This window comes from Rhinolophus hipposideros (assembly GCF_964194185.1).
Source record: "Rhinolophus hipposideros genome assembly, chromosome: 8".
Taxonomy (NCBI): domain Eukaryota; kingdom Metazoa; phylum Chordata; class Mammalia; order Chiroptera; family Rhinolophidae; genus Rhinolophus; species Rhinolophus hipposideros.
In genome coordinates, this window is record NC_138054.1 from 49,387,983 (window position 1) to 49,413,853 (window position 25,871).

The 25,871-nt window shown below is 41.9% G+C and overlaps 1 protein-coding gene across 3 annotated transcripts in view; it reads right to left on the reverse strand.

The window, feature by feature from the left end:
• Window positions 1-3,085: 3,085 nt before the first annotated feature.
• The window catches only part of LOC308501022 (phosphoglucomutase-1), a 117,981-nt gene continuing 95,195 nt past the window's right edge, over window positions 3,086-25,871 (reverse strand). For all 3 annotated transcript variants that reach the window (XM_081056578.1, XM_081056577.1, XM_081056579.1), the window contains 7 exons: window positions 24,837-25,027; window positions 23,422-23,576; window positions 20,839-20,954; window positions 11,431-11,566; window positions 8,431-8,614; window positions 5,888-6,022; window positions 3,086-3,805 (listed from right to left, as the gene is read on the reverse strand). In XM_081056578.1, the coding sequence (XP_080912704.1) occupies window positions 3,716-3,805; window positions 5,888-6,022; window positions 8,431-8,614; window positions 11,431-11,566; window positions 20,839-20,954; window positions 23,422-23,576; window positions 24,837-25,027 (1,007 nt within the window). In that variant the 3' untranslated portion in view covers window positions 3,086-3,715. The remainder of the gene's footprint in view (window positions 3,806-5,887; window positions 6,023-8,430; window positions 8,615-11,430; window positions 11,567-20,838; window positions 20,955-23,421; window positions 23,577-24,836; window positions 25,028-25,871) is intronic.

A 25,871-nucleotide genomic window follows, 5' to 3' on the forward strand; every position in this document is an offset into this window, starting at 1 on the left:
GGAAACATTCTGCACGGAACTAGTAGATTTCATTTACTCTTTTCAAAAATAGTTTGTTGAACTTTTACTATGTGCCGGGCATGGACCTAGATCCGGGGTAAACACGGATGAAAAAGGCCTCAATGCTTTCTCTGAGTTCCTAGGGCACTAAGAGAAATGGGTAAACAGGCTATTAACAGAGTGTGCAAGTGCCATGAAGAGGGTGCTCAGCAAAAGCTTCTTAGAGAAAACGATGTTTAGGTTGAGACCCGAGGGACAAGTAAGAGTTGAGAAATATGGTGGAAGTTAGGGTGCAGGGGAAAGGTGATGCAGGCAGACAGAAGAACAGGAACGAAGCCCTAGAGACGAGAGAGCACAGAATTCACAGAGAACTGCAGATGGTCCCGCACGGCCGAAGCACTGACTATAGGCAGAGACAAGGAGGGGAGTCGGTGGGATAGGCGGCAGGCAGGCTGCATGGCCGTGTAGGCTACACAAAGCCATTTGGACTTCAGCATTTGAAAGAGCACTTAGCAGATGATGTGGAGAATGGATGAGAGGGGGCAAGATTGAAGGCCAGAGGCCATGAGGAGTCCTCTGCTCTAATCCAGGTAAGAGGAAGTGGCTCCGTGCACGACGGCTTCTATCACTCAGGTCTAGCCCCTTCTGCTGGGGGTTCGGAACGTGAAAACACAAGGGATATGTCTCTTACACATGGTAATGTTTCCTGGAGGATTTTTCTATAGTAAGGCCAATTTCTGGCTAGTAAGTAATCCAGAAATGCAGCAGAAAGCAGCATGGATGAACTCCGGGGCCGAGGAGGCAGAGTGCCGCCCCCACACTACAGCAAGTTCAGCCTTTGCTTTCCTTCTCTGACTCAGGGCCCATCCCCAGGAAGCCTCACCATTTTATGGGCCTGGGGAACATCTCTGTACAGGAATCTGCTTCTCTGAAATGAGAGCTGAATGTCAAGAGGCAGGAGAAAAGTGAAATTTTAGAGTTGGATCCCCAACAATTGGAACCCAATTTTCTCACTGTAATCCTCACCACAGCTCAAAGAAAACAGGCCTGACTCACAGACCACATCAGTCCTGCAAGGCAGGGAGCTTGGCTGTGCACTGTTGGCCAGCCTCTCAGGATTCCATCTCCCAGCACTCCTGGGGGGCACATGTATTGGAGTGTCTCTCTGGAAGCCACAAAGTGAGGGAAGGTGGCCTTTACCCATGCCCACCCCCACCACTCCATGCCCCAGCCACCTCCCTCTTCCTACCCCGAGCTTTTAGCTCCCAAACTTGTAGCAAGTGGGATCAGGAAAAGCAGCTGAATTATGATCAAGGAGGAGGAGGAAATTTGTGAAACCATTCCAGGGACCACAGACCTGGGAGTGTCTGCAGCTGATTCAACAGATGGGGAGGCAGAGAAGGGTCATGGGAGGTGAGTGAGATTCAGGTCAAAATTCTACTTCCACCACAGATGGGAACCTGGGGCAAATCGCTTGATTCGGTTGTGCTTCAGTTGCCTCAGCTCTAAAACGAGAATCATAATGCCTCACTTAGAGGGTTACTGGAAAGCATCCGGCCCAACAGCTAAAACAGAATAGGTGCCAGGGGAATTTGGATTCTAACTACAGGTATTGCCCATACATCATAAGGTACTTATCCTATACAGTCTCCTATTTCTGCTGGACTTCATTCCCCCAGCTAGTCTTACAGGCAGCTAGCAGGCAGCAACTGTGTGTTACACATTCTTTCCTTCCCATGGCATCTCACACTTAATGTGGGTCAATACATGCTTCCTGGCTGACTGATATCCCCAGATATTAAGATCTTGGCAGGCCGGTGGGGGTTTGTAGAGACAACAATGCCAAAACTAACAGAGTCTCTGGTACCCAAGGAATACAGTATCACCCTTTAATAAGTAAAATAAATGCAGGGGCGTTTGCACACCTTCCTTCCACCTACGAGAAGTAGCCAGTCAGTAGACGAGGCAATACCAAGTACTGGTAAACCATGCAGAGCTGAGCTGCACTGCCTGGGGGCATGCCACCACTCTCTAGTGGTTTAACCGTGGGCAAGTAACCGGACTTCATCTGCAATATGGGAATATTCAGAGCCTACCTCACAGAGTTATTGGGACATTCAAATATTGTGTGGAAAGCACTTAAAACAATGCCAGGCATTTAATATTCAAAAAGTCCTCATCTTCATTTCATCATTTGTCAAAGCTTACGTTGTGTTTGCTGGGCTGGGCTCTCTCATTAAATGGCAACATTGGAAAGCTCACCCCAGATAAAAACCCTGTCACCTGGAATAGGGATTCTCCTCCGAGACGGAGGGACGTAGAGCTGGGCTGTATCTCTGGCATAGCCCATATGGCAAGGTGACTGTGGAAGTGCCTCGCCAACCATAAAACGCGTGCACATCTTTGTGGTATAGTTTTTGTTTTTCTAGTACTTAAAAATCTAGAAACAAGACCATAGTCACCATAATCCTATCTTCCCCTTATTTGACAACCTACCATGAACTAGATACTGTGCCCACTGTTTTTCACAGGTCTACTCACAATGTTCTCAATAAACCTACAGAGTTGAAACTATTTTTACTCTCCTTTTAAAGATGAGAATGATATTCAAAGGTGACACAAGGTCTCAAATGGGATTCAAACTCAGGTCTGTTGGTTCCCAAGCCTATGCTTTTAACCACTGTGATCCACTCACGGATTACAGGTTCTGAGATGAGTACGATGTCAGTGGGTTGCAGATTTCTAAGCAAGTGCGCATCATCTTGCTCTGGGATTCTGAGTTCTGCCTCCATCCCATCAACAGGCATCGGGACATCTCAGGACCACAAGACACGCGCAATGCTTTGCCATTTAAGATCTCCTGAAAATCATCTTCCTTTCTCATTCCAAGTTTACCATGTCAAGCTTACCTTATCCACTTCAGAAGGATCCAGGACTCAGGTGACCCTGCTAAGATCTGAAATTACAGTCTTGAGTGTAAGGATTTTAAAACTTAGCACAGAGAACTTGTTGTTTTCCTAGGGAGAACATCCAAATAAAATACAATACCCTTCCCCTCCCCCTCAAAAACAAATGTGTTTTCTTTCTGAAATCAAACAAGCATTTTATAGTTAGGGAAAAAAAGACATCAAGAAATAGTAGCTTATTTTGCTTTAATATCCCAAAATATTTGCGTGAATGGGACTGTGCTGCAAAACAAGGCTGAAATCTGTAGACAAGCACGTCTCACTCTGAGGAAAGAACTGATTGGAGAAAAGGCACCAGAAGTGGCATTTTGCTGGATTACATGTAAACAATAAATGGGGGAAAAGGTTCACCAAGGACAAAGGAACTTGCACTGTCATTTCATTGGCACATCCTAAGGATGAAAAATGGCCTCATTAGCTGATGCTCAACCTCTATCTTACATTGTAGTGTAAACAGAACTTGGTGCTAAGGAGACAATACCGTCACAGCAGCAGTGTGAAAGGACATAAAAAGGACTGACATTTGCATAAGCCCCTGGGTCTTTTTTCCCCTTTCCCACAAGGCTCCCATGAGCATCTCAATTGGCAGTGTTTTGCAAACGTACCATTCATCAACAACTGGTTAGTGGAAAAACTGAATCCTAAAAAGCCTGGGTGAATACACATTGTTTCTGTCCATGCTCTTCAATCAGGTGACTTGGCGGGTCCTGGGATGGAGAGACGTACTGCATCTGGCCTAAGATGTCATCTTAGGTGATAACGGTGGGTGCAGTGCGTCCCGTCCTTTCCTGGAGTTGGGAGACCTTCAGAGCAATGGAAATCAGTGGGCCCAACATGACCTGAGGGAGACACAAAGAGAACCTTTTCCATCACTTTCTCTAGACACAGATCCACAGCGCTAGCCCTAACTCTGCCTTTGAGCTCCTGACCCACATGTCTGACTGCCAACTCAAATATCCCAAAGGCTCCTCAAACCCTACCAGCCTAAAAATAAAGACACATCCTTTCCCCCAAAACCTAGTCCCAGCATTCTCTATTTCTGTGAATCGACACCAACGTCTATCACAGAAAGCAAAGGAAAAACTAAGAGTAATTCTTGACACTTTACCTCTTGTCCAATCTATCAACCAGCCAAAGTTTCTTTTATCTCCTAAGCATCTCTCAATGGCTCCCATTTCTCTCTATCCTAATGCCATATGTCTTGCTAAACCAATGTCCTCTCTCTTACCTGGAACAAGGGTACTTTCAAATCTACTTTTGCATCCTCCAATTTGTTTCCCACTGTTCCCAGAGAGATCTTTTCAACAGGGAACACCACCACCCTCCCGTCTAACTCTCACTTAAAAAAAACCACGAATTCTACTATTGCTTAAATATATTTAATACTTTTTAAAAAATGAAAACTACTTATCTAGTTGAACAGCCCATTGCACAGATGAGGAAACAGACATCCAAAGAGGTGATGTGACCAAGTGACGCAAGGGCAGAGCCAAGAGTAGTACATTTTCTACTGCCCTCTGTTGCTTTGCTTTCCCTCATCGAAATTTCCACCAGGCATTAAGAAAAAGAAATAAAATTCCTTCCTCTTTCTCTATTATTCTGTGGGTCTACAATGTAGACATCATTGCCTTTGGTTTAAGTTTTAAGGATGCCTGCAACACAACCGGGGTCTGGCAATGACTGAAGCTGGAGCCTGGCAAAAAAGCTCAAGTGAAGTATCCTCTCACCTCCCTATTTTTGTAATAAAAGCAACTACAAGAGCCACTTTTCCTCAAAAGCAAATTCTATGTGTCAGGCTCAGTTTTTAGAATTTTGCATTCATTGTCTCCTTCAATCCCTATAACAACTTGGTGAAGTAGGCAGTATTCTGCCATTTCACAGACACATAGACCAAGTCTCAGAACACTGAAACGACTTGCCCAGGGACTGACAGCTAAGTGGAAACAACCGAATTAAAAAGCAAGATCTCTTTAACTCCAAAACCTATGCTCAAAACCACTGTGCCAGGGGTTTCTAAGTGCGTTTCGCAGGGTTTTAACTATGTGTTAGAAGAAAAAAGGCTTTGTGGAAAAATAAGCCTGGTGAACGCTATTTAAACAGAAGTCTTTAAACAAGGCTTCTGAGAGTCCTTAAGGTGCGGAGTGTGTTGTGAATTGACAAGTAGGAGCTAATGGACCGCAGTGCTTCCTAAACATTGTCGGCTATGGCGTTCTGATTGGGGAGCATCCGCCAGGAAAAGGAACGCATACGGGGAAACTCTCCCCTGTGTGTCACTGCCTCCCCTTGGCTCCTCTTTTTGAGTGTCTATGCTCTAAGTTCTCTGTCACCCCTGGCTCCTGTACTCCCTCCTCATTCTGACATACTTCCGGAGAATCTTCGGGTGAGACTAGGAACCCAAACCACCAGGCGGCAAGTCCACAGACTTCCATCAAGACGTTTCTTGCTGGGTCATGAAACTGTGTCTCCCTCTCCATCAAACCTAGAAGCAGTGTGTGTTCTGCCAGGGCAGGCAATCAGACCAAGCAAAGTGGCAAATGATCAGTGACAGACCAGAACGCAAGCTGAGGGGCTGACGTAAACCTGACTTATCCTGACTCGGCCACTTACCAGGCATAGGAACCTACTGCTTACCCTTTCTGTGCCTCAGTTCCCTTATCTGTAGTAGGGATAATAACAGAGTCTATCTCATTGGAGAATGGAATGAGTATGTCTGTAGAATGGGTTTAGAACAGAACGTGGCAAATAGGAAATGCGCAGATACCTGTTCGCTATTACTACCGTTAAGGCACACTGAAGGAGACAGGCAGGAAGTAGAGTACTCTTGTTCGATCATTTGAGAAGTGGACAGTGATAACACAGGCTCAATGGAACCACTATCATCCTCTCTAAGAAGTAGTCGGGGCCCCGGGCTTGGGCCTTACCTGGGGTTCCTGGTGGATCTTGGCAAGGTCCTTCTCATAGCTGTCGATGTACAGCCGAATGGTGGCGCCTGCACTCCCGGTTCCACTCAGTCGGAAGATGATGCGAGAACCATCTGCAAAAATGAGTCGCAAGCCCTGGGAAAGATGAGCAGAGATTTGTTTTTTTGTTTTTTCTCCCATAGGCTGGGAGATCAGAGAGGCTGGCAAATTATAAGGGGACCATTCGGAGATCTAATTTCATCTACACTTGATCCATGGGGGGATTCGATTCTTGATAAATGGCAGCAGCTGAGCCCCATGCTCTGTTCTTGGTCAATCTCTCACTGCATCCACACAATGGGGGCTGATCTCATGGGGGAGAAGCATTCACAGGGTCAGGCGGGAGACCTGATCCCAGGGAGGCCGCGTGACAATAGGCCCACCCTCCCTTCCCTGCTTCCCTGTAATTTATGGACTACCCACTCCTGTCTGAAGCTTAATAAAGTAAATAAATAAATAAGCTGCCCGATGGAAAAATTCGATCCCCAGATCAGGAGGGAAACACGGACAGAATGGGCTGAAATCAGAGCAGAAGAGGTTTCAGGCAGATCAGAGAAAGAACTCTTTGCAAAACACTGACAGAGAACCCCTATGAGTGCCCCAAATGGCAGAGACTGGCTATTACCAATGCCTGAAGACACAAAGTGGGTCCATGCCGCTACAATGCCAAGCCCCACCCCCTCTCTCTGCTTCCCTCTCCTTTCCCTCCCTGGCAACATCTCTCATCCCCAATAATCTTGCTTCAGAGGAAAAGGCTAGGGGCTCCTGGGTAGATATTCTGCAGCATGAGATAAGAAGGCTGTGGAAGACAGTTATCTGAGGACCCTTCAGTCTTAAATGAGTCTGCCAGTTCTTCTGTAAAGAGAAGAGTTTTGTGTAAAGCCAAAGGCCGACCAGAAAGAAAGATACTACACTTCTCCTCATTGCCATGTGTCACCAAACCCCATCCAGTGTTTGACATTCAGCAATGGAGACAGCTGATGAAATACACAGAACATTCCCCAGTAGTCATCATGGGAAGATATAGTTAATTCCCATTCATCATGTCTTGCTTCCTACAAACATACCAGGATTGGTCTCCTCCCATGGTTTCAAATCGAAGCTTCTAAATTCTTTGCACTAGATTTTGCACTAGCAGATGCTATGTCTACTTCAGAAGACTTTCCCTCCTACCTGGTCTTCCAATTAAATGCTTAGACTTTCTTCAGATAGGATGTGGAGCAGCTGACTTCTTCCTCACAGAGCGCAGACAGCAGCACCTGTGCTTACGCCAACACCCTCTCACATCTCCGCTGCTCTCCTCCCTGCTAGCAGAGTCTGGATGCAGTGCAGGGCAGGGGGTTACTTTTCCTAAACATCTGTTCTCTCTCTGAAGGCTTTACTGTGAAAACTTCTGCTCAGTTCTGCTCTACCATCCCTTGGGCCCCACCCTCCCCTTTTCTACACCCACCCCCTCCTCCACCCCGGGCTTCTCTTTTCCTGACTATCTCACACATAATTTACAATCATCCATACTGGACCCAAAGTTCTCACGGATGGTGAAAAGGCATACGGAAGAAAAGCCACCGTGCTAGAATTTTGAGGAGGGTAATACCCAGGCACCGACAGTCGTTCATGCACTACCTGCTCTCCAGAGAGAAATTTTAAATAACCCCCACACCCCCTTTCCTCCAAAGCCTGTCAGATGCCTTGAGAAGGACCAGGCCAAAAATCTAAATCTATCAGGAAAAAGCAAACTGGAAAGTTGTAACAGAATCTGCAACTTCCTCTTCATGATCCCTGTTTCTAAGTTATTAGAGATGAGTCCATTCTGTGAGGACAACAACAGAACCAGAGGAGAGAGGACCCTGGGCCCCAAGAAGCTGGAGAAGGGCTGACCCAGCCTGCAGCCTTGATCCCTGGCACCTAAAGAGGGAAACCCTAACAGCTCTGTCTCCATCCAGACACGGACCAGGTTCGCAACTGTGATGTGCTACGCAATAGCTGTGCTGGGGGGAGGCTGCAAGTCACGTGCTGCAGATAACAGATAATGTCTCTGTGAATGGTTTATCTATTTTTTTCTTCTTTTTCAGAAATTAGAATGTATCAGTCTATAATAATGACACTCTGGCTTTCTGCTATAATCTCATGAGAGTAAAGAGGGGGATTGATACCTAAGGCAGTTCTCCGCTTTTTTTAGATTCTGGGGCTCCTTTCTGCACTTACACTCAGCACGACATTTTGCATATGATTTTGGAGGGTGTATAAATCCCTCTAGACTAGGAATCCCAGAATCCCAGAATGAGGGCACAGCGGAGTGCAAACAACCAGGGCAAAAACCATTTTCCCCACAAGTGCATGTGTAAGTCATGTGCGACTCAGCAGCAACCAGTTGAGAACAGCTCCCCTAGAAAAACAGGGCAGCAAAAAAGAAATGACCAAGGGGCCTTTTTCTGGTTTCCTGTGAGATTTCAGAGAGGAAGCTCTGAGGCCTCTCTCCCACAGACACATAAATCTGTTCCTACCTGATTTCTTGAAATGCTTCCATCCACCGGGTCACTGTACTCGAAGTTATCGACCTTTTCCACGGTGTAAACTTTCTCACCCCCTGACAACTGTTTCCCCACAAAGGAGCGATCAGATATCAGGGCCTCCAAGTCTTTCATCATTTTGTTTGCGCCTTCAGCCTCCACCTCCTCATAATCATACCTGGAAGAAGTCGTGAAGTTGAGGCCCAGGGGCTGACTTCAGACATATATCAGCACTTTCTTCATCATGTGTTTGGCCCTCCCCCCAAACCATCTAACTTCAGAAGAAGCTGGCAAAAAGATGAGCTCGTTAGTCCCTGGGGATGGAGCAGGCCAGGGATGAAAGAAAAGGTTTGGAGTATTTCATGGAAGCGTTAGGAGCTTCTGAATAAGCAGAAAACTCCCATTTTGGCTTTTCTACAGAATAAGCTCTAAGAAGCTTCAAAGGCTTTTGAGAGATACTATCTAACATTTAACCATCACATCCTGAGGAGGTAGAATTAAAAGCAATGTTATCTCTAGAGAACTCTGCATCAAGCAGGACATGACTCAGGCAACTTCTCTTTCAAAACTGCTAGAGCTTCCTTGGGATAAGTGCTGGCACTACTCCCAGTCTGAGACCTGCCTGAGGCTGTGGAGATTTTGGCTAAGGAGAGTTCCAGTCTCCACAGGAGCTTCCTAAAGTAAGGCCAAGTTTTCACTGACCAGATGAAGGAGCCAAACCCTAACTCTTTACATCTGAAACGCCTCAGTCCTTTCAATGAAAGGGGATTCTGGTCCAAAGAGCTTTGGGTTCACCCTGACAGAGGAGACCTGGTGTGAATGCAAAAGGACCAAAAGGAAAAAAAGAGCACCACGAATGAAATCCTAGGACTACTATTTTTCCTCCAAGAATTATTCTTGACTTCTTTCTTACGAGGTTAAAGACTCTTACAGGTGGCTTTTCCTGACCTAGTGGCACACACCCTCTTGAGAGAGTTATTTTGTAGAGGCTCAAGAGTCTATATTTATTTGCAATAGTGAAACAAATATGATATGTGCAAGATGACACCTCTGAGACATGAGAAATACCAGGGAATTAAGGCCAACTTATTCTGGCTCCAAGATTCTATGAATCAAGGACAACAGTCCCCTTAATCTGGAAGTCAGCTCTTTCCCCCAGTTAAAATGATAAACAGCAAGAAATTACAACCAGGTGTTTGTGTTTTACATCTGCGACCTTTGGGTGTTTGAGGGAAATGTTCTATAAATCCTAGGCACAGAGGGGTATAATGGAAAGAAGCTGGGCTTTGGAATCAGACAGAACGAGCTATGTACGAATCCAGTCTCTATGGGTGACTAACTATGTAACTATGGGCAAGTTGCTTCATCTCTTAAAATCTCAGTTGCCTGGATAACAAATGCTTTGAGGTTGACATAAAACAATGTGCAAAAGTGCCCAGCACTTTTGTTAAACAGACGGTACAATGGAGTCTTAACTAACAATAAATGTAGGTTCTATGGACTTTATTTGCAATACTTATTGTAATACCTGGTTAACAGTTATTTGAAATTAATAAAAAATTTAAAATAATTTTTAGATGGAGACTTTTAACTCATCACGGGTGACCCTTTCTCTGAACAACCTTTCCGAACATTATCCCACTCTGGCTACTGTTTGCTTCCTTCATTCCTTTATCTATCCAAAGCAAATTTACAGTGTCAACTATGAGTTAAGTATTTGGTGATACAATGGAGCACAAAAACATACGTGGTCCTGCTTTCATGATACTCTAGGCTCTAGAGAGTTCATGACTGCTGTTCTGAATTACCAGGTTTTTCTGGCTTTTAGAGAATAGAGAGATTCTTGCCTTCGTTCCCAGGGCTACTGTGTAGTACCATGTGGCAGTTATTACTTATACCTTTCACAAAAGAATAACTTGAGGGCGGAAGAGAACAATGAACTTGTGCAAAGTTGATGAAAGAATTCTGATGACGGAGGCCAAGTGGCTTTAGGTTGAATTCTTTCTTGATGATCCAGAGATCACGGACTATTAAATCTGCGATATATTTTTTAAATTCTCTAGTCTAACTTACCTCTTTTGTAGAAGAGGCAACTGAGGTGCAGAGAAATTACAACTATACAATTTTTTACAGGAAAACAATTTATCTCATATCTTTTTTCTCATATCTCCCTTCCATAATTAGAATAGTGAGGCCCAGGAGAAAGTTTGTTAGATTTTTACACTTATTGGGAAAAGGCAAATTGAAATTAATGAGAAGCACCACTGGTTTAAAAGAAAAAAAGTGAATGCTTTTAAAAAATAGAAATATGCATGGTAGAGAAGAATTACTAAGTATTTTAAGTATTTTATTCACTGCTGAATCCCCTGTGCCCGACAGAAAGTAGGTATACGGTCAATATTTGTTGATTCAATGAATGAAGTACTGACAAGTACGCAGCCTTTGGGGATCTATTTTAATGGGTCAGAAAAGTTGATCTGGACTAAGCATAATGATTTCCATAATTTCAGAAAAAATTTTCCATACTTTTAGTGCCCCAGAGTTTATAAAACACTTTCATACTCATATTTCATTTAATTCACTCAATGGTTGGACTGTTATTCCCATTTCTATCTACGAATGGGAAAACTGAGTACAGAGAGAGGCTAAATGACTTCCCAATTTACGAAGGGGCAGAAATGAAATGTGAATCCATTTTTCTGAATCTAAATCAAACACTATTATCATGTCTACCTGACAGGTACATTTAAAAGGCTTACAAGACATGTATTCTTTTGAATATATTAACTAAATTTTGTAAACCTCGTTTCTTATGGCTAACATAAAAGATGACTTCATCTTGATCCTGACTAAATTATTTTAAACATCCCCAACTGGTAAAGGCTAGAGGAACTCGCTTTATTATCACTTAAGACAGGAAAGAATTTATATGTACGAGAATTCTCTCTGCCCACTTCGCCACCCGACCTCTTCCACCGCCAGGCTGTGGCTTACCTAGTGAAGAAATTCCGGCCATACTTTTGCCAGTGATCTTTAAGAATGTCCTCCACACTCTGTTTGCGGGTGGCTAGAATGGAGAGCCACGCAAGGACAGCCCAGAGTCCATCTTTCTCACGAATGTGGTCAGAACCTGGTGCGGGGAGAGCAAGCAGCTGTGAGAAAGGTGATTTCTCCAAACGACTTGAGAAATCAACTCAACAGTAAGCATGTACACTCAACCAAAGAAGTCATAAAATGTAACTGAGGAACCTGAGTACACGGAAGGAATCACATATTGAATAAAGCAACATAAGACTGTAAAGAAATTGATACTTCCAAAAGTAATTTGGATATTTAAGGCAAATGCCAATAAAGATGTCAATGGAATAATTTGGTGTGACTTGATGTATCAATTATAAAGTAGTACTATGAGTGTGTGGGGGGGACCTTAAATAAACAAATAGCAGAGAATATGACCATTATAAATTTTCAATAATGAAAATAACCTAGCAATTTGATGGAACAAAATGAAGCATGTATAAAGAGACCTAAACCTATATGAGACTTCAATATATGATAGAGGTGGTACCTTCAAGGCTGTAGGAAAAAAATGAATTACTTTTTAAATAGTATTAGGATAACTAGTTAAATAGTTAGGAAAAAATTCAGGGTTCTTTCCCTGGAAAACACCATATCCAAAAGAATTTCAGATGGTGACATATGCAAATGTAAAACTTGGAAACTTTTAAGCACTAGAAAAATATATAATTTTTTTTAAATCTTGTAGATGACCACTACATGTAAATTCAGAATTCATACAGGAAAAAATTTGATGTATTTGTCTACTTAAAAGTAAACATTTCTAGCAGCAAAACTACTAAAGGTAAAATTAAAGGTCATTTGAAAACTTTAAAAACACACATTTGCAATGTAAAATAAATGTTTAATATACTCAGTGTAGAAACAATTCTTATGTGTTAATAAGAAAAAAAGTAAATCCTGAATGGAAAGACAGGCCAAAGATATAAACAGGCAATTCACTAAAGAATAAATACAGGTGCCCAATTAATATATTTAAAAGCTGACATTGTTTTTAAGAAGACAAATTAAAGTTAAAACCACAATAAGAAATTGCTGGACAAACGCGAACAGATTTAAAAATGAGAACAAGTAGTACCAGTAGAAGTATAAGGAAAATGGGATTGCAACATGCTTCTGTTGAGAGGGGTATAGTCTTCTAGAGAGCAATTTGGCAAAAAGTATCAAAACCTTAAAAATCGACCTACTCGTGGATCCAGCAACTCCAATTCTAAGACATCTTTCTTTAACCAAAAGGGATTTGGTTAGGTAAGCTATGGCACATCTGTCTTCTGCTAAGGTCTTTGCTAAAATCTTTACCAGAAATAACAAGTTGACTCCTTTGGTTGTGTTTATATGCCTGGAGACCCTTTACCAAGAGCCTGATATGGAAGAGAACTCTCATTTCTTTGGTATTATATCCTTATTCTAAAAACAAACAAACAAAACAAAAAAACCACAATGTTGAGCACTACTTTCTGATTTTGAATAGGACTCAGTACAATCTCTCACTAATAGTGTTTTGCGTCTTACCATTGTCTTGAATTCTTTATCTGCCCGTCTGCCCTTCTTGACTCCCAACTGGGTCTTATTCTTCTAAGAATTGTCAGAGTATCCTAGCATAAGGCTGGCTATGTGGTAGCATGAGGTAGATTTGTTTCCTTCCTCTTCATCCTTTTAGACCTAGCTCAAATAGCCTCTCCTCTTTAAGACTAGCTCCCAGCTTCCCTTGGAAATTATGAACTTTCTCTCTCATCTCCTACAGCACACTGCTCAAAACATCTGGTGTAGCACCATCCTCCTTGAGCCTCAGTCATCTATTTATGAGCCTTCACCCTACCAACCATGTGTCTCTTTGAAGCATCTCTTACTTAGCCTTGTAACTAAGTCTGCTAATTAAAATATCACATGGAATATGGTAAATACCTAATTTGGTAATGGTAATAATGGTAAATATGGTAAATGCCTAATTCTTCACTAATTGTGAAGAAGTGTATAAATTAATCAATTTATTAATCTACTTTTCTCTTTCTTCTTTTGGTTCACAAAAACTCACAACTTTTTCTTTCAAAAGATTTTCTCTTCAATAAGTTACCACTTTTAGAAATACAGTTTTCACAGCCTGAATGCTGGCAAAACAAAGTATAATTTTAAGCACTTTACATAACATATTTTGGAAATGTTTACCTAATTTTATTATCTATGGACTTTTATTCGCCTTTGCTGGTATTTCAAGGAACAAAAAGTTAGCTCTCTGACTCTTACAGCTTTTGCAAATGATATGTTTTGGCAATAGTTCATCCTGAGAAGCGAGATCCTGGAAGCTTCCCCAATATACTGAGAATTCATCACAGAAGTATACAGCTTAGAATTATTTGTCTGTGCTCTACTGGGGTTTTTTCTTCCTTCCTTCTTCTTTTCTTTTTTTTACACTAGACTGAAAGCACAGGGTGCAATGTCTCTTCATGCTTTTCCTGCTCTAAATAAAGAATTTGGTTTTCTTTCATGTGGAAATGAAAATACAATCTAAAAATATTATCCAACTCTGATCAAGTTACTGGGAGATAACTAAATCACACACCTAATAATATAAACAAAATATCTGTCTTGGATAACATAAACAAATACTCTATTCCATTTGGACAGTCCCTAGTCTCTCTGGAAATTCTGATTAATCTCACTAATTACCTTGGATGCATCAAAACTCCAACTCTGACTAATACTCAAGAAGGCTGGGTAAATTTCATTTTCTTTAGGGTTCTGATGAATCATGACAAGTTACTCGTGAAAAAAAGGCAATGATATGTGTTTGTGTTGCTAAAGCTCTTGTTTCTGCAATTGCAGCAGACTCAGCAAACCTGTAGCTAAGACTCTGTTATCTATCAGCTGTTTAAATTTGGACAAGTCACTTTAACTTTTCTGAGCCTCAATTTCTTTGACTGTAAAATAGGAATAAAGCCACTTTTCTCACATATGTAAGACTTGACTGTGATGAGAGTATTTCATAAACTGTTAAATACTACATAAATCCAAGATACCATTATCAACAGGGAATAATAAACATCATTTAGGGATAATCAATGTTTTCCACTACCTTATTAAGTTTTCAAAAATAATATTCCTTAACTGTACATATTGGGGAAGAAAATAAAAGAATATAATCCAATATGCTCTTTTCTGTGGGCAGTGGGATTACAATAGTTTTCTCTTCTTACCTAATTTTCCTATTATGAATGTGAATTACTGGGATCATTTTTATTTATTTTTTAAAAAAGTAAAAGAAGCCACATTCACTTAATTATGAGAAAAGAGAAAACACTGTCAGCAAGCACCACGAGTCCTAGCTGACACCAAAGTGGCAGCAGGTTTTGCATAGATCTCTTCATACTTGGTTCAGCTCAGGGACCAACCGAGCCCATGGGAATTCTGCCCTTTCAGCATCTTCAAACACCTGTCACTTTACTTCAGCCTAATCAGCACCTTGTGATAAGTATAAACTCAGCCCAGTCAGGTCACACGCTAGATCTCTGCCAAGAAAAATGTCAATCCTTGCTGAGGGAGCCAAGAGCTAACGGTCTAGGGATTAGATTCCATTGACCAGTCTGGGCATCTCGGGAGTGCCTAGGCTCCTGCCCCTGCCAGGGCTGTAGAAGAGGGACATAACAGCTGAAAAAGAGCGACACAGCGATCTCTGAAAGCTCTAGAGTCAGTCTCTCTCTCTCTCTCTCTCTTTTTTCCCCCACCCCCAGCTCCTAAACAAGCCATTCTCTCTGCCTGGAAATTTCCATCTGTATATACCCATTAGCTTGGCTGCCATCTCCTACGATTACTTTAAACTTCACTTCAGGATCCTGGATGCCCTCCATGCTTATCTGTATTCTATCATAGTCTGTCTCTTCTTACCTCACCCTAGACTCTGAGTTGTGTCCCAGGCTGGGGCCTGGCATACAGTCAGCTCTCAATAAGGTTTTGTCCAAAGAATGGTCAGACCCCAGGTGACTGGCTAGGAAGTTCAGCAGACCTGATGTGCCCATGGTCCTGTTCTCTTTAGCTTTCACTGCACAAAGGACTTCACTCTGAAAGGATGGGTAAGCTCCTCATGAAGCTTTTTCCAGATCACACCAGCCCTCAGGGGCTCTACCTCAGCAATTCCCAGACTTTCCATTTAGCAATTAATCCTACAACTGCCTCCTGACTGCCTCGGAACTATTTCCCTTGGAGAAAGGCAGTGAGCACGTGACGAGGAACTGTGTCTTAACCCAAACTCCATTTTATACTCAACAGGCATGAAATTAGTGGCCTCCGTGTTCCAAGTACATGAAAAATACTAAGATGAATCAGCCGTGTTCCTGCCCTCACAGATGAGCACAGACATCCAGGTGAGGGAGGAACACATGCAGGTAAGAGTTTAACTGAGTTCGTTATAGCTAGGGGATCAGCCTAGTTCTACTGGGGTATTCTGTCTGGGAAATCTCCAGAGATGGGATGTTCTAACCTTCCTATGGGGGCTTTCCCTACAGGAAAATGCACCCAGGAGCCATGCCAATTAGAATCGGTAGGGAACTAGACAGAAAATCCGATCCTCTGCACCACAGAACCAAGTTGATGCCCTGACTATAAAGCTCCCAGGGCACCCTGTACTTCACCATCTATCCCTTTGCACACTTGTAATTACCTGGCCAGGCTCTGACTTCCTTCCCCAAACGTGGATTCCACAGAGCCCTCCACAGGACAGCACTGTGCTCCCAGAGCCTAGCCCAGCATCTGGGGTACAGTCAAAGCTCAATAAACATTTGAGGAATGAACTGATAAAAAGAAGTACAAACATGGAGCGCTTTTCATAAGATATTAAAATTAAAAGACACTTACAAAGCATGAACGATGCATTTCCTCAAGTTATCACTCCTGCATGATACATCACTAGAATCTTTTAAAGATGGGACAGGGGGAAAATATGGCTGAACTCTGGACCTGACCAGATCACCATTTACCGGCATATTTCCACACAAGATATCAAGTTGACCTTCTACCTGGTTTCCTAGTCTTCTTTCCCACGCGCCCCATTTTCCTGAGGAAGAGTTCCAAAGGCAGTGACATTCTATTCTATTCAGTGATTTCCTATTACCATCCCAATTTCCTGACAAGTTCAAGATGGGACAGAACTTGCCACTTTGCCCTCTCTGCCATTGTGTATACACATGTATATCATTATGCACAGTTAGGGGAAAAAATAACTCTGTACCATGAGATCAACCAAAAATAAAAGGTTCACACTCTCTAGTTCTGGTGCCCATTTCTGAGTCCTTAATAAAAACACCTTTATCCCTGGTGTTTGTAACAATAATGTCGGAGGAGGTGTCCCAGCCTCTGTGGCTACGATAATTATGTGAGACAGCTGCTGTTTCTCCACCACGAACAGACTAATGGATAGTTGGTAACGTTACTAATGTCATGGCTGGGCTTTTAAATACTAGAGGTTTGTTTTATCCGATGAGCCAGTTCTTCTGAAGTCTGACTTCCCGTTGCACCTCTTTGCAGGTCAACTTTTCTTTTTAGCTCATCTCTTCTCACAAAGACTTTGGGTCCCCAACTCTGGACTATGGAGTGTGAGTAGTGGTGAGTCCCAACAAGAGTTGCAGACTGCTGTAAGAAGTAAGGTGGGGATTCTCCACTGAGGTGGGTGTTTAAGCAGCAGAGCACTAACTGGTCACTTATAATTTGAGCAAAACACAGGAAATTACATGGGGTGACTTTTAAAGTCCTTTCCTTTCCAACACCAAGATTCTGTTTGTGTGAATGGAGAGTGCCAAGTGAATAGTGTGTTCTCTCATTCGTTCAACAAGTGTTTTCTGAGCACCTATTATGTGCTGGGCTTTACAAAAGATTCTGGGGATATGGTGGCAAATAAGACAGATGTGACTCTCGTCCTCATGAACTTACAGTCTAGTGGAGCCAACAGACATTAATCAAGTCATCATAAATAACTGTAAAATCATAGCTGCACTATGTACAACAAAGGAGAAGTGTGTGGTGCCACAATAACCAATAATAAAGGGATTTGACCCACTCTGGACAGTTATGGAGGCTTTCCTAAGAAACTGCCTCTGCTCTAGCCTGGAAAAACAGAGAAATAAATGACCCTGTCCTCAATTAAGCTACAGAATTCAAATATTTCAAAGCTTTTAGAATCACTGATGTCAACCCTGAGAAACTGAAAAGGAACTGCTAGAAATATTCCCCATCTAGGGATGTAGTAGGTAGAAATTAACTCCTCTATAAATTAGGAGATCAAAAGTTCAGTTAAATAAGTTCAGCTGTACCCATTCACAGCAGTGGAGACCTGTGGCTATGCAGCCTGATTTCTAAAATATTTATCTCAGAAATATTACAGAACAATTTTCTTTTTTTCAAAGAGAGAGTTTGTGAGTTACTCTCATCATGTTTTTTCTCTTGAATAAAAAAGATATCAAAGGGAAGATGGAACCATGGTTGGTACATATGTAATATTTGTTGAATGGGTTGATAAAGAAAAAAACAAGAACAAACTTTAACAGGGAATAATTTAAAGTCTAATACTTGGGTACAAAAAAAAAAATCAATCCCACAAATGTAACATAGGGTACTTTTCTTGGCAAATGCTCCTAAATAAAAACTTACCGGGATTTAATTATCTATGACATTACATGGGTCAAACAGTATTATGAAATGTCCTAAAAGCTAACATAAGTGAAAAGTATAGGGTCGAGTTCTCTAGAAATAATCATCCCACTCTACTCCTCACTTGTCAGGTCAACCCTGGAGGGTTTGGGCGCAGTTCTGGACATGATTTTATAAGAGAAGCACAGGCAAATTCGGAAGCATCTAGAAACTGGTGCTGGGTATACATGAGGTCTGACAATTAAATTCATGAACTTGTTGCAATGATGTTGCTAACCTTTTCTGATATCAGAAGGATTATTTATTATGAATTTGTACCAACTGGACAAACAGTTAACCAAGTTTACTATTTGGAAGTGCTGTAAAGGCTGCAGGGAAAAGTCAGACGACCTGAACTTTTTTCCAACAATTCATGGCTTTTGCATCATGACAATGTACCAGCTCACATGGCACTGTGAGGGAGTTTTTAGCCAGTAAACAAATAACTGTATTGGAACACCCTCCCTACTCAGCTGATTTGGCCCCTGGTGACTTCTTTCTTTACCTGAAGATAAAGGAAATATTGAAAGGAAGACATTTTGATGACACTCAGCATATCAAGGGTAATACGACGACAGCTCTGATGGCCATTCCAGAAAAAGACTTCCTAAATTGCTTTGAAGGGTGGACTAGGCACTGGCATCAGCGCATAGCTTCCCAAGGAAAGTACTTCGAAGGTGACCATAGTGATATTCAGCAATGAGGCATGTAGCACTTTTTCTAGGATGAGTTTGTGAACTTAATCGTCGGACCTCGTAAATAACGTGAAGTGAGGGTGGCCTGGAGAAGAGAGGGCCTCAGGGCTGCCTTCCAGTATTTGAAGGCCTGTCATATGAGAGAGGAGCAGCTTGTGCTGTCCTGTCTTCAGGCCTGTTCCCAGCCAATCACCAGGGTCGCCTAGTTGTCTCTAGGACCCTGACCTACCTTGACCAGTGCTTCCCACATGGGTCTGTGGAGCAAGATATTACTAGATATATCACAAAAATAAGAGACAGGCAGTTAACTACGTTTAGGTAAAACTGTACAAACAGAATTCCTTACAGTAGAATTTTTTGGAATCTTCAAACGCTAATATCATTGTGAATAGCTAAGTCAGAGGTATATTCCAAGTTTCTCAATCCACATTGAACTCAGAACCCTCTCATGGAATGAATGTCCTTCCAAACACCCTGGGAAACCTTGTTCTAGACATTTTTCTTTTCACTAGGTTCAGCATTTGAAAATGGGGTTTTTAGACATGGTGTCTGCCTTCAAAGAAAGTTTCCTCTATACAGAAGAAACGATTACTACCAAACTTGCACTGGATAACACTGAGGGGATTTCATGGGAGAAGACCACCTCAGAGGTCCATCACATATTCATTTAGTATCCTATGGAGTAACATAGCATCATGCGCATTTTAGGAGGTAGGAAAGGACTAAGCAGTGGCCTTATATTCTCTGACCAAAGACCTAGGAGATTGGGAAATCATTTAGCCTTCTTTGTGGACACTGCTCAGCCCCACAACTCATCCATCTTTCTCAATACCTTCCGATGCTATCAAGCCAATTCATTCCCAAGAAGTATTGTCACTCCCTCAAAGTTATTAAATTGCTTAGAACTTTGCAAATAGGTGTCTCATTTTCCAGCTCACTCTACCTACCCTACCCCAGGACTTGTAGGAAAAGGAATTAAATCAGCATTCTATTCTGTTTAACCTAGCATGAAGTGCAACTCAATGGCAAGACTGATAGAAGGCTAGATTTTGATCTTTTCTTTGCTAAAAGATGCAATAGAGTACTGAAAGACCAAGAAGATTGGTTCTTTTATTCTGGGGAGAGGCAAACATTGGGTAGAGAGAATAGGAGAAGTAATACGGCCACTGAAATACCTTGCAACCTAGCTGGAGAACTAACGTATGGGAAAGGTCCACACACCTGGATGGATGTTTGAAAAAAAGAGATTGATGTAGGTAGGGCAGGGTGGTAGGGAAGGCCATAGGGAAGACTTCAGGTTAATACTGGACAGGCATAGAGGAGGAGGGAGAGCACAGAAAATGAGGTCTAAGGTTGTTGGGACATCCCCAAAAGCATACCACATTCCACTCTTTACACATACATCTTCATGGTCTAGAACATATTTTTAATTTCTTGATCACCTAGCAATTTAGTTCACCCTAATGGTCTCCTTTCATTTAACCTCCATAAATCACAACTTGTTGCTAAAGAAAACCTGGGCCTATTAAAGAGAAAGATTTAATGCTGTGCTGAAACCTTCTCTTAAATAAAAACGAAAAACTGACTCACTCCACCATATTTCTTCCCAGAAATGAAAACATTTATAAAGGTTTCCTTAACCACTGAGGGAAGAAAAATATGTTTATCACTCTGTTTAATCCCCAAAGACTCAATGACCAGGCTGCCGGGAGGCCCCCAAACTTCCTGTCTCAGTAGATGTGAGCCACTGAAAGTAAAATTAGCCCTCCTTGGCTAAATGTGCTCACTGCATTTCAAATGTGTACACTTCATCAGGGTTGTTATAAATAAATTGGACCTTGATTTAGGACACATCAGCTACCGTTGCTATTTCAGTGCAGCCTTAGCAGTCTAAGCCGTTAGTGCAGGTAGTGTTTATAGGAAAGAAAATGGTCGCGCAAGACTGCGCACTTACCCGTCCCGAAGCTCTCCTCCCCACAAAGGGACAGTTTGCCTGCATCCATCAAATTCCCAAAAAACTTCCAACCAGTTGGGGTCTCATACAAAGCAATCTTTGTAGCATTAGCCACCCTTCAAAGGCATGAAATCAAAGTTACATCACAGCAGGACTGTTAGCATAGCCATGTGAGAGATGGAAAAATAGCAACCGTTATTGTAATCAAGGGTCCCATTTAGCATTGCTCAGAGGTATACATAATTCTAAGATTGGTGGAAAATCATAAGAGAAAACTTGTGCACAATGGGCTATTATATGTGGAGTCAAAGGAGGGGGTAGAGGAGGAAGAAGGAAGAATTAATTCAAATCACGGGAGTTTAGTATTTTAGAAGAAGCCACAGTAGCAAAATGTACAAGGTTGTTTTTTGGGCTATTTAAATCCATGTGTTTTGGATACGTGTTGCATCTATAACCATTCTATAAAGAATAAAAGAATGATGTTTGATGCACTTATAATCACAGAATCATAGAATATGGGGTGAGCAGTTTGCAGAGAAAAAAACAGGGCCCAGAATATTATGTGACCAACCCAAGGTCACACAGCCAGGATGACTGTCTGCTATTCAGCTGCCCGGTCAATGCTCCTTTCATGTCAGCAGAAGACCCCGAGGGGACCATGCCCAGTGGGCTCTCCCATTCGCACCAGCTTCAGCCACCGTGATTCTTGGTCCCTTGCCCCTCCAACATAATTTTTACTTCTCCCTGTGTATCTTTAGACTACTTAAAACCTTTAAGTGCATTCTTTTTCAGATCCCTTTCCCTTTGAACAGGAAAAGTTACTATATTTCATTCACTGACTGACATATGCTTTCCAGAATGCTTGCCTTCTTGCTGGCAAAACAATGTCATGTTCAAGTTCTAATATAAGAGAAATTATAGCTAGGATTTTGAAAACTGTCACAGTACAAACAACTTTCATCTGGGTAATGAGGTATTTCCATTGTGATTCTTTATGTGGATTATCAATTTTTCCAAAAGCTGGAATTCAACTGTTCTTGGATGACACAGAAGGTACTTCAGGATCTGACAGGTCTCATATACAATAGTGTGGCCTCACACCAGCTCTGAATTCCAATGGAGGGTGTAGATGCAGAAGCCCCGGGTTCTAATTCTAGCTCTGATTTAGCAGTGGGGTCCTGAACAAGACTACTAACTTGTCTTTTGTTTTCCTCTGCCTTAAAATAAGGATTGTTGTGAGGATCAATTGAGATGGTGAATGTAAAAAAGCACCATGTAACCTACAAACCACTGTACGAATATTAGTCATTATTTTCTTGTTAGCTGAAGTGAGATCAGTGATAATTCTGACACACACACACACACACACACACACACAGAGGAAACTACGACATAGCCCAGTGGTTAGAAGCAAAGGTTCTAGGTTAAAATCCTGACTCAGCCATTTACTAGCTGGGGGACTTCGGGCAATTTACTTAACTTCTTTGTCCCTTTTGTTTTCCTACCTATAAAGTGGGGTTATGTGTAGCATTTACCCCAGGCGGTAATTACATGATTTAAAACATAAAGTCCTTACTGTCTAGCACAAGGTAATGTTCAATAAATATTAGTTATTATTATAAGTTATTATTATTGTAAGAGCCTAGATATGTACATTCTCCCTTCCTACCTGGCCTCCATCTTTTATTAATTCACTTGTTCTTTATCCATTCATTCAGCAAACATTCACTGGCCACCTAGCATGTTCTAATTAATATTCTCCCTGGTTGGTCCTCATTTGTTATTTATTACTTACATTTTTCAATTGTTTTAGATATGATCTCATAAGCCACCTTAAAGCCTGTATAAATGAGGTTATACGTAATAAATAAACAAATAAGCAAATCAGAGATATCGACTGTTTATTGTCATTGGGTCCTTTCTCATAAAAACGGAATGTGATTAAACTATTTGAACTTTCAGTCTATTTATATTTTGGATAAATGAACATTTACTGTGTCTGCGTGTGCTAGGGTAGTCAATGAGAGATAGATAAGGAATGCTTCTTTGAAAGTTCCTTTGAAACACTGATCTTACTTCAAACTGCTCTTTCACCCAAACTGTGCACATAGCTAAAGGAAAGTGGTTCTCTAGAATGATGTCCTGACTAGAGTAGAAGTGCCATCCATTGATTTATTCATTAACACTCAATCATTCATTTTTTAAATAGTGTGTGTGTGTGTGTGTGTGTGTGTGTGTATCCCCTATTATTTATGTGCCAGGCACATTATGGTAGGCAGAGTTTAAGATGGTGAATAAGTCAGTCTTTTCTCTGTTGAAGTTTGTAATATGGAAGTGCAGGCAGCCAAGTACACCAGCTATCAGAACACAGTGTGGTTAACTTATGGGATGGAAGAAGTGTAGGGTGCTAAGGGATCGCAGAGTGGGTATATCTAATCCAGAAAAAACTTTCCCCATTTCTTCCTAAAAAAAAACCACTTATGTAGCACATATTATGCATCGGATGCTCTAGCTAAAACAGGAGGAAGAATGTTCTATGCCCAGAGAAGGACTGGTGTGGGCCAAGGGAATGGAGAAACCTACCGGTCCAAGGCACCACTGGTGGGCATGCTGCGTGCAAAGCCACGGACCCCGGTTTGCTGGAAATAGGGAATGCTGAAGATGTTGGCAGCAATGACAGCCACGGAGTCTGAAGGGTTCACAAAGAACCCATGTTTGCCCAGAATCATGTTTCGATCCTTTGGGAGAAAGGAGATTCAAAGGAAGATCTTTTAGTCAAACTGCGGAAGAAACCAAACTATCTTACATGGCGTTGGGGCAGTGGGGGTGTCAAATTTTAAATGATAAAACTTAAAACTGCTACATTTATTCATACTGGGTTCTAAACATTGGATTTTGTTTCTAATGGGTCTGTGCAATACCTCCATGCCAAAGAGCTAAAACTGTTTTCAATTAAAGTATAAACACAAACTCCTTCTCAATTGAATACTCTGTTCTCCCTCCAGAGGCCAGCTGACTTTAACCTCCCAGACCTTTTTCAAACTCTCTCCCAAAGGAGAGGAGAGATGGAAACAAGAGGAGATGTTGGCTGTTTACACAGTTTGGTAGGTTTATCAGGCATCCTTCAAGAAACAAAGCAGGTTTCTTCAAGGAAGAGCTTCTAAATCATGGCCTGTCCATTTGGTGCAGGGCCCAAAAAACATGCTGCCACCTTCACTGCTTTCTTGGTGCCTAGTACACAGGAAGTACTCAAGTAACTCAGAATATGAAGGTAATTCCCATCATGCACTGCATTCAGAATGATGCATTACAAAATAATGTCTGCTAGGGAACCCTTTAATTTCCCCACATTTTGATTCAGGGAAACCCATTTTTTTAGGAAATAGTAAAATGTAGCTGATGTTAAAAAACAATAGCAACAACAAAAATATATGTTTTCAATGAAGTAAACATGTAGTCCCTAATATCCCTGAGATATCAAGGATACAAACCTAAAACACATCTCTTCCTTGTCTGTTACATATTCACCCATGTAAATAAAACAGCCTGTTTATTAAAAACATTGATTATAGAGAAGAAATAAAAGGTTAGTTCTCACATTATAGTTTCATCATTCAGCTAATGAATGACTGGCTATATTGCAAGTCTAAAACCCCTTCCAGAGACTGAATAAGTAGCTACCTGCTAGTTTAAAGTAGAAACCTACCTGAAGATGGGTATCTAGAACCCAATCAGCTCATGAATCAATAGTCATTAGATCATAACCAGGCCCTAACCACTTTGCCACTTTTAGCAAACATGAATGTCTGAAATTAAACATATGGATACATTCAGAAACTCTTATTTCTGCTCTAGACGGTCTCCTAACTCAGCCCCTGAGAGCTCTATCACTGTCACTCACTAGGCCCTCAGGGGCTGGAAGTGCAGCCCACTTTTTCCCCTTTTGAAGGATCAGGCCTGGCCTGCACCAGAGTTCACTTAAATGCACTTGTACCCACCCCATCTCCATCAAAGGCAGCCCCAAAATCATGTTCTCCTGTCTTCATGGTTTCCACCAGGTCAGCCGCGTAGGTGAGGTTGGGGTCAGGGTGGTGACCTCCGAAGTCCTCCAGAGGAATACAGTTGACTGCTGAGTTTGCAGGGGCACCGAGTTCTTCACAGAGGATCTTCTTTACATACGGTCCCACGACTAGTAAAGCATGGAAGGAAGAGTCAGAAAATAAAACTTACCAAAGTCTGTGAGGATTGGGGGACGAGGTGGAGGCATTCTAGGGATAGTGGCAGGAACAACACTGAGAACATGCAACCTTTATTCAGGGGCTAGTGGAGAGATCAGCTTGACTGGAGTAGAGGGTTCTGAGAAAAGGAGTAATGAGAGATTAGGTTGGAAAGGGTGGGGACAGCTGATGAAGGAAAGCATGGAGGGGAGGGAAGGGAGCAAATCATTTTGGAGGCCCTACTACACACCTGTGCCAGTTGCTTCTCAACCGTTTTCTCACTCGGTCTTTCCAAAAGGTCCACAAGGTAGCACAGCTTAGTGTTTAAGAACCTGGACTCTGGAATCAGAGCGCCTGGGTTCAAATCCCAGCTCTGCCAATTATTGGATGTACAATTCTGGGAAAATTATTTAAGCTCTCTGTGTCTTTGTCTACCCTATCTACAAAATGCATATAATAATAGTAGCTACCTAACAGGGTTAATGTGAGGTTTAAATGAGTTAATAGATAGAAAGCACTTAAAATAGTATGGGCACATGTCGTAAACATTTCCATTATGATTATCACCTCCAATTTACAGATAAGAAAACTGAGGTTCTGAGATGAGGCTATTTGCCTAAACTTGCCCAGCTAATAGGAGTAGGAGCTGGGAGTCAAAGCCCTAATCTTTCTACTCTATCAGTCTACCAGACAAACTGATGAAACGAATGCATATAAACAAAAAAAAGTAACAACAACAAACAAGAAAAACCAGTCACATACTTTATGGTGACATTTAGTATAACTACCTAGAACATTCACCTCTAAAATGCTGAG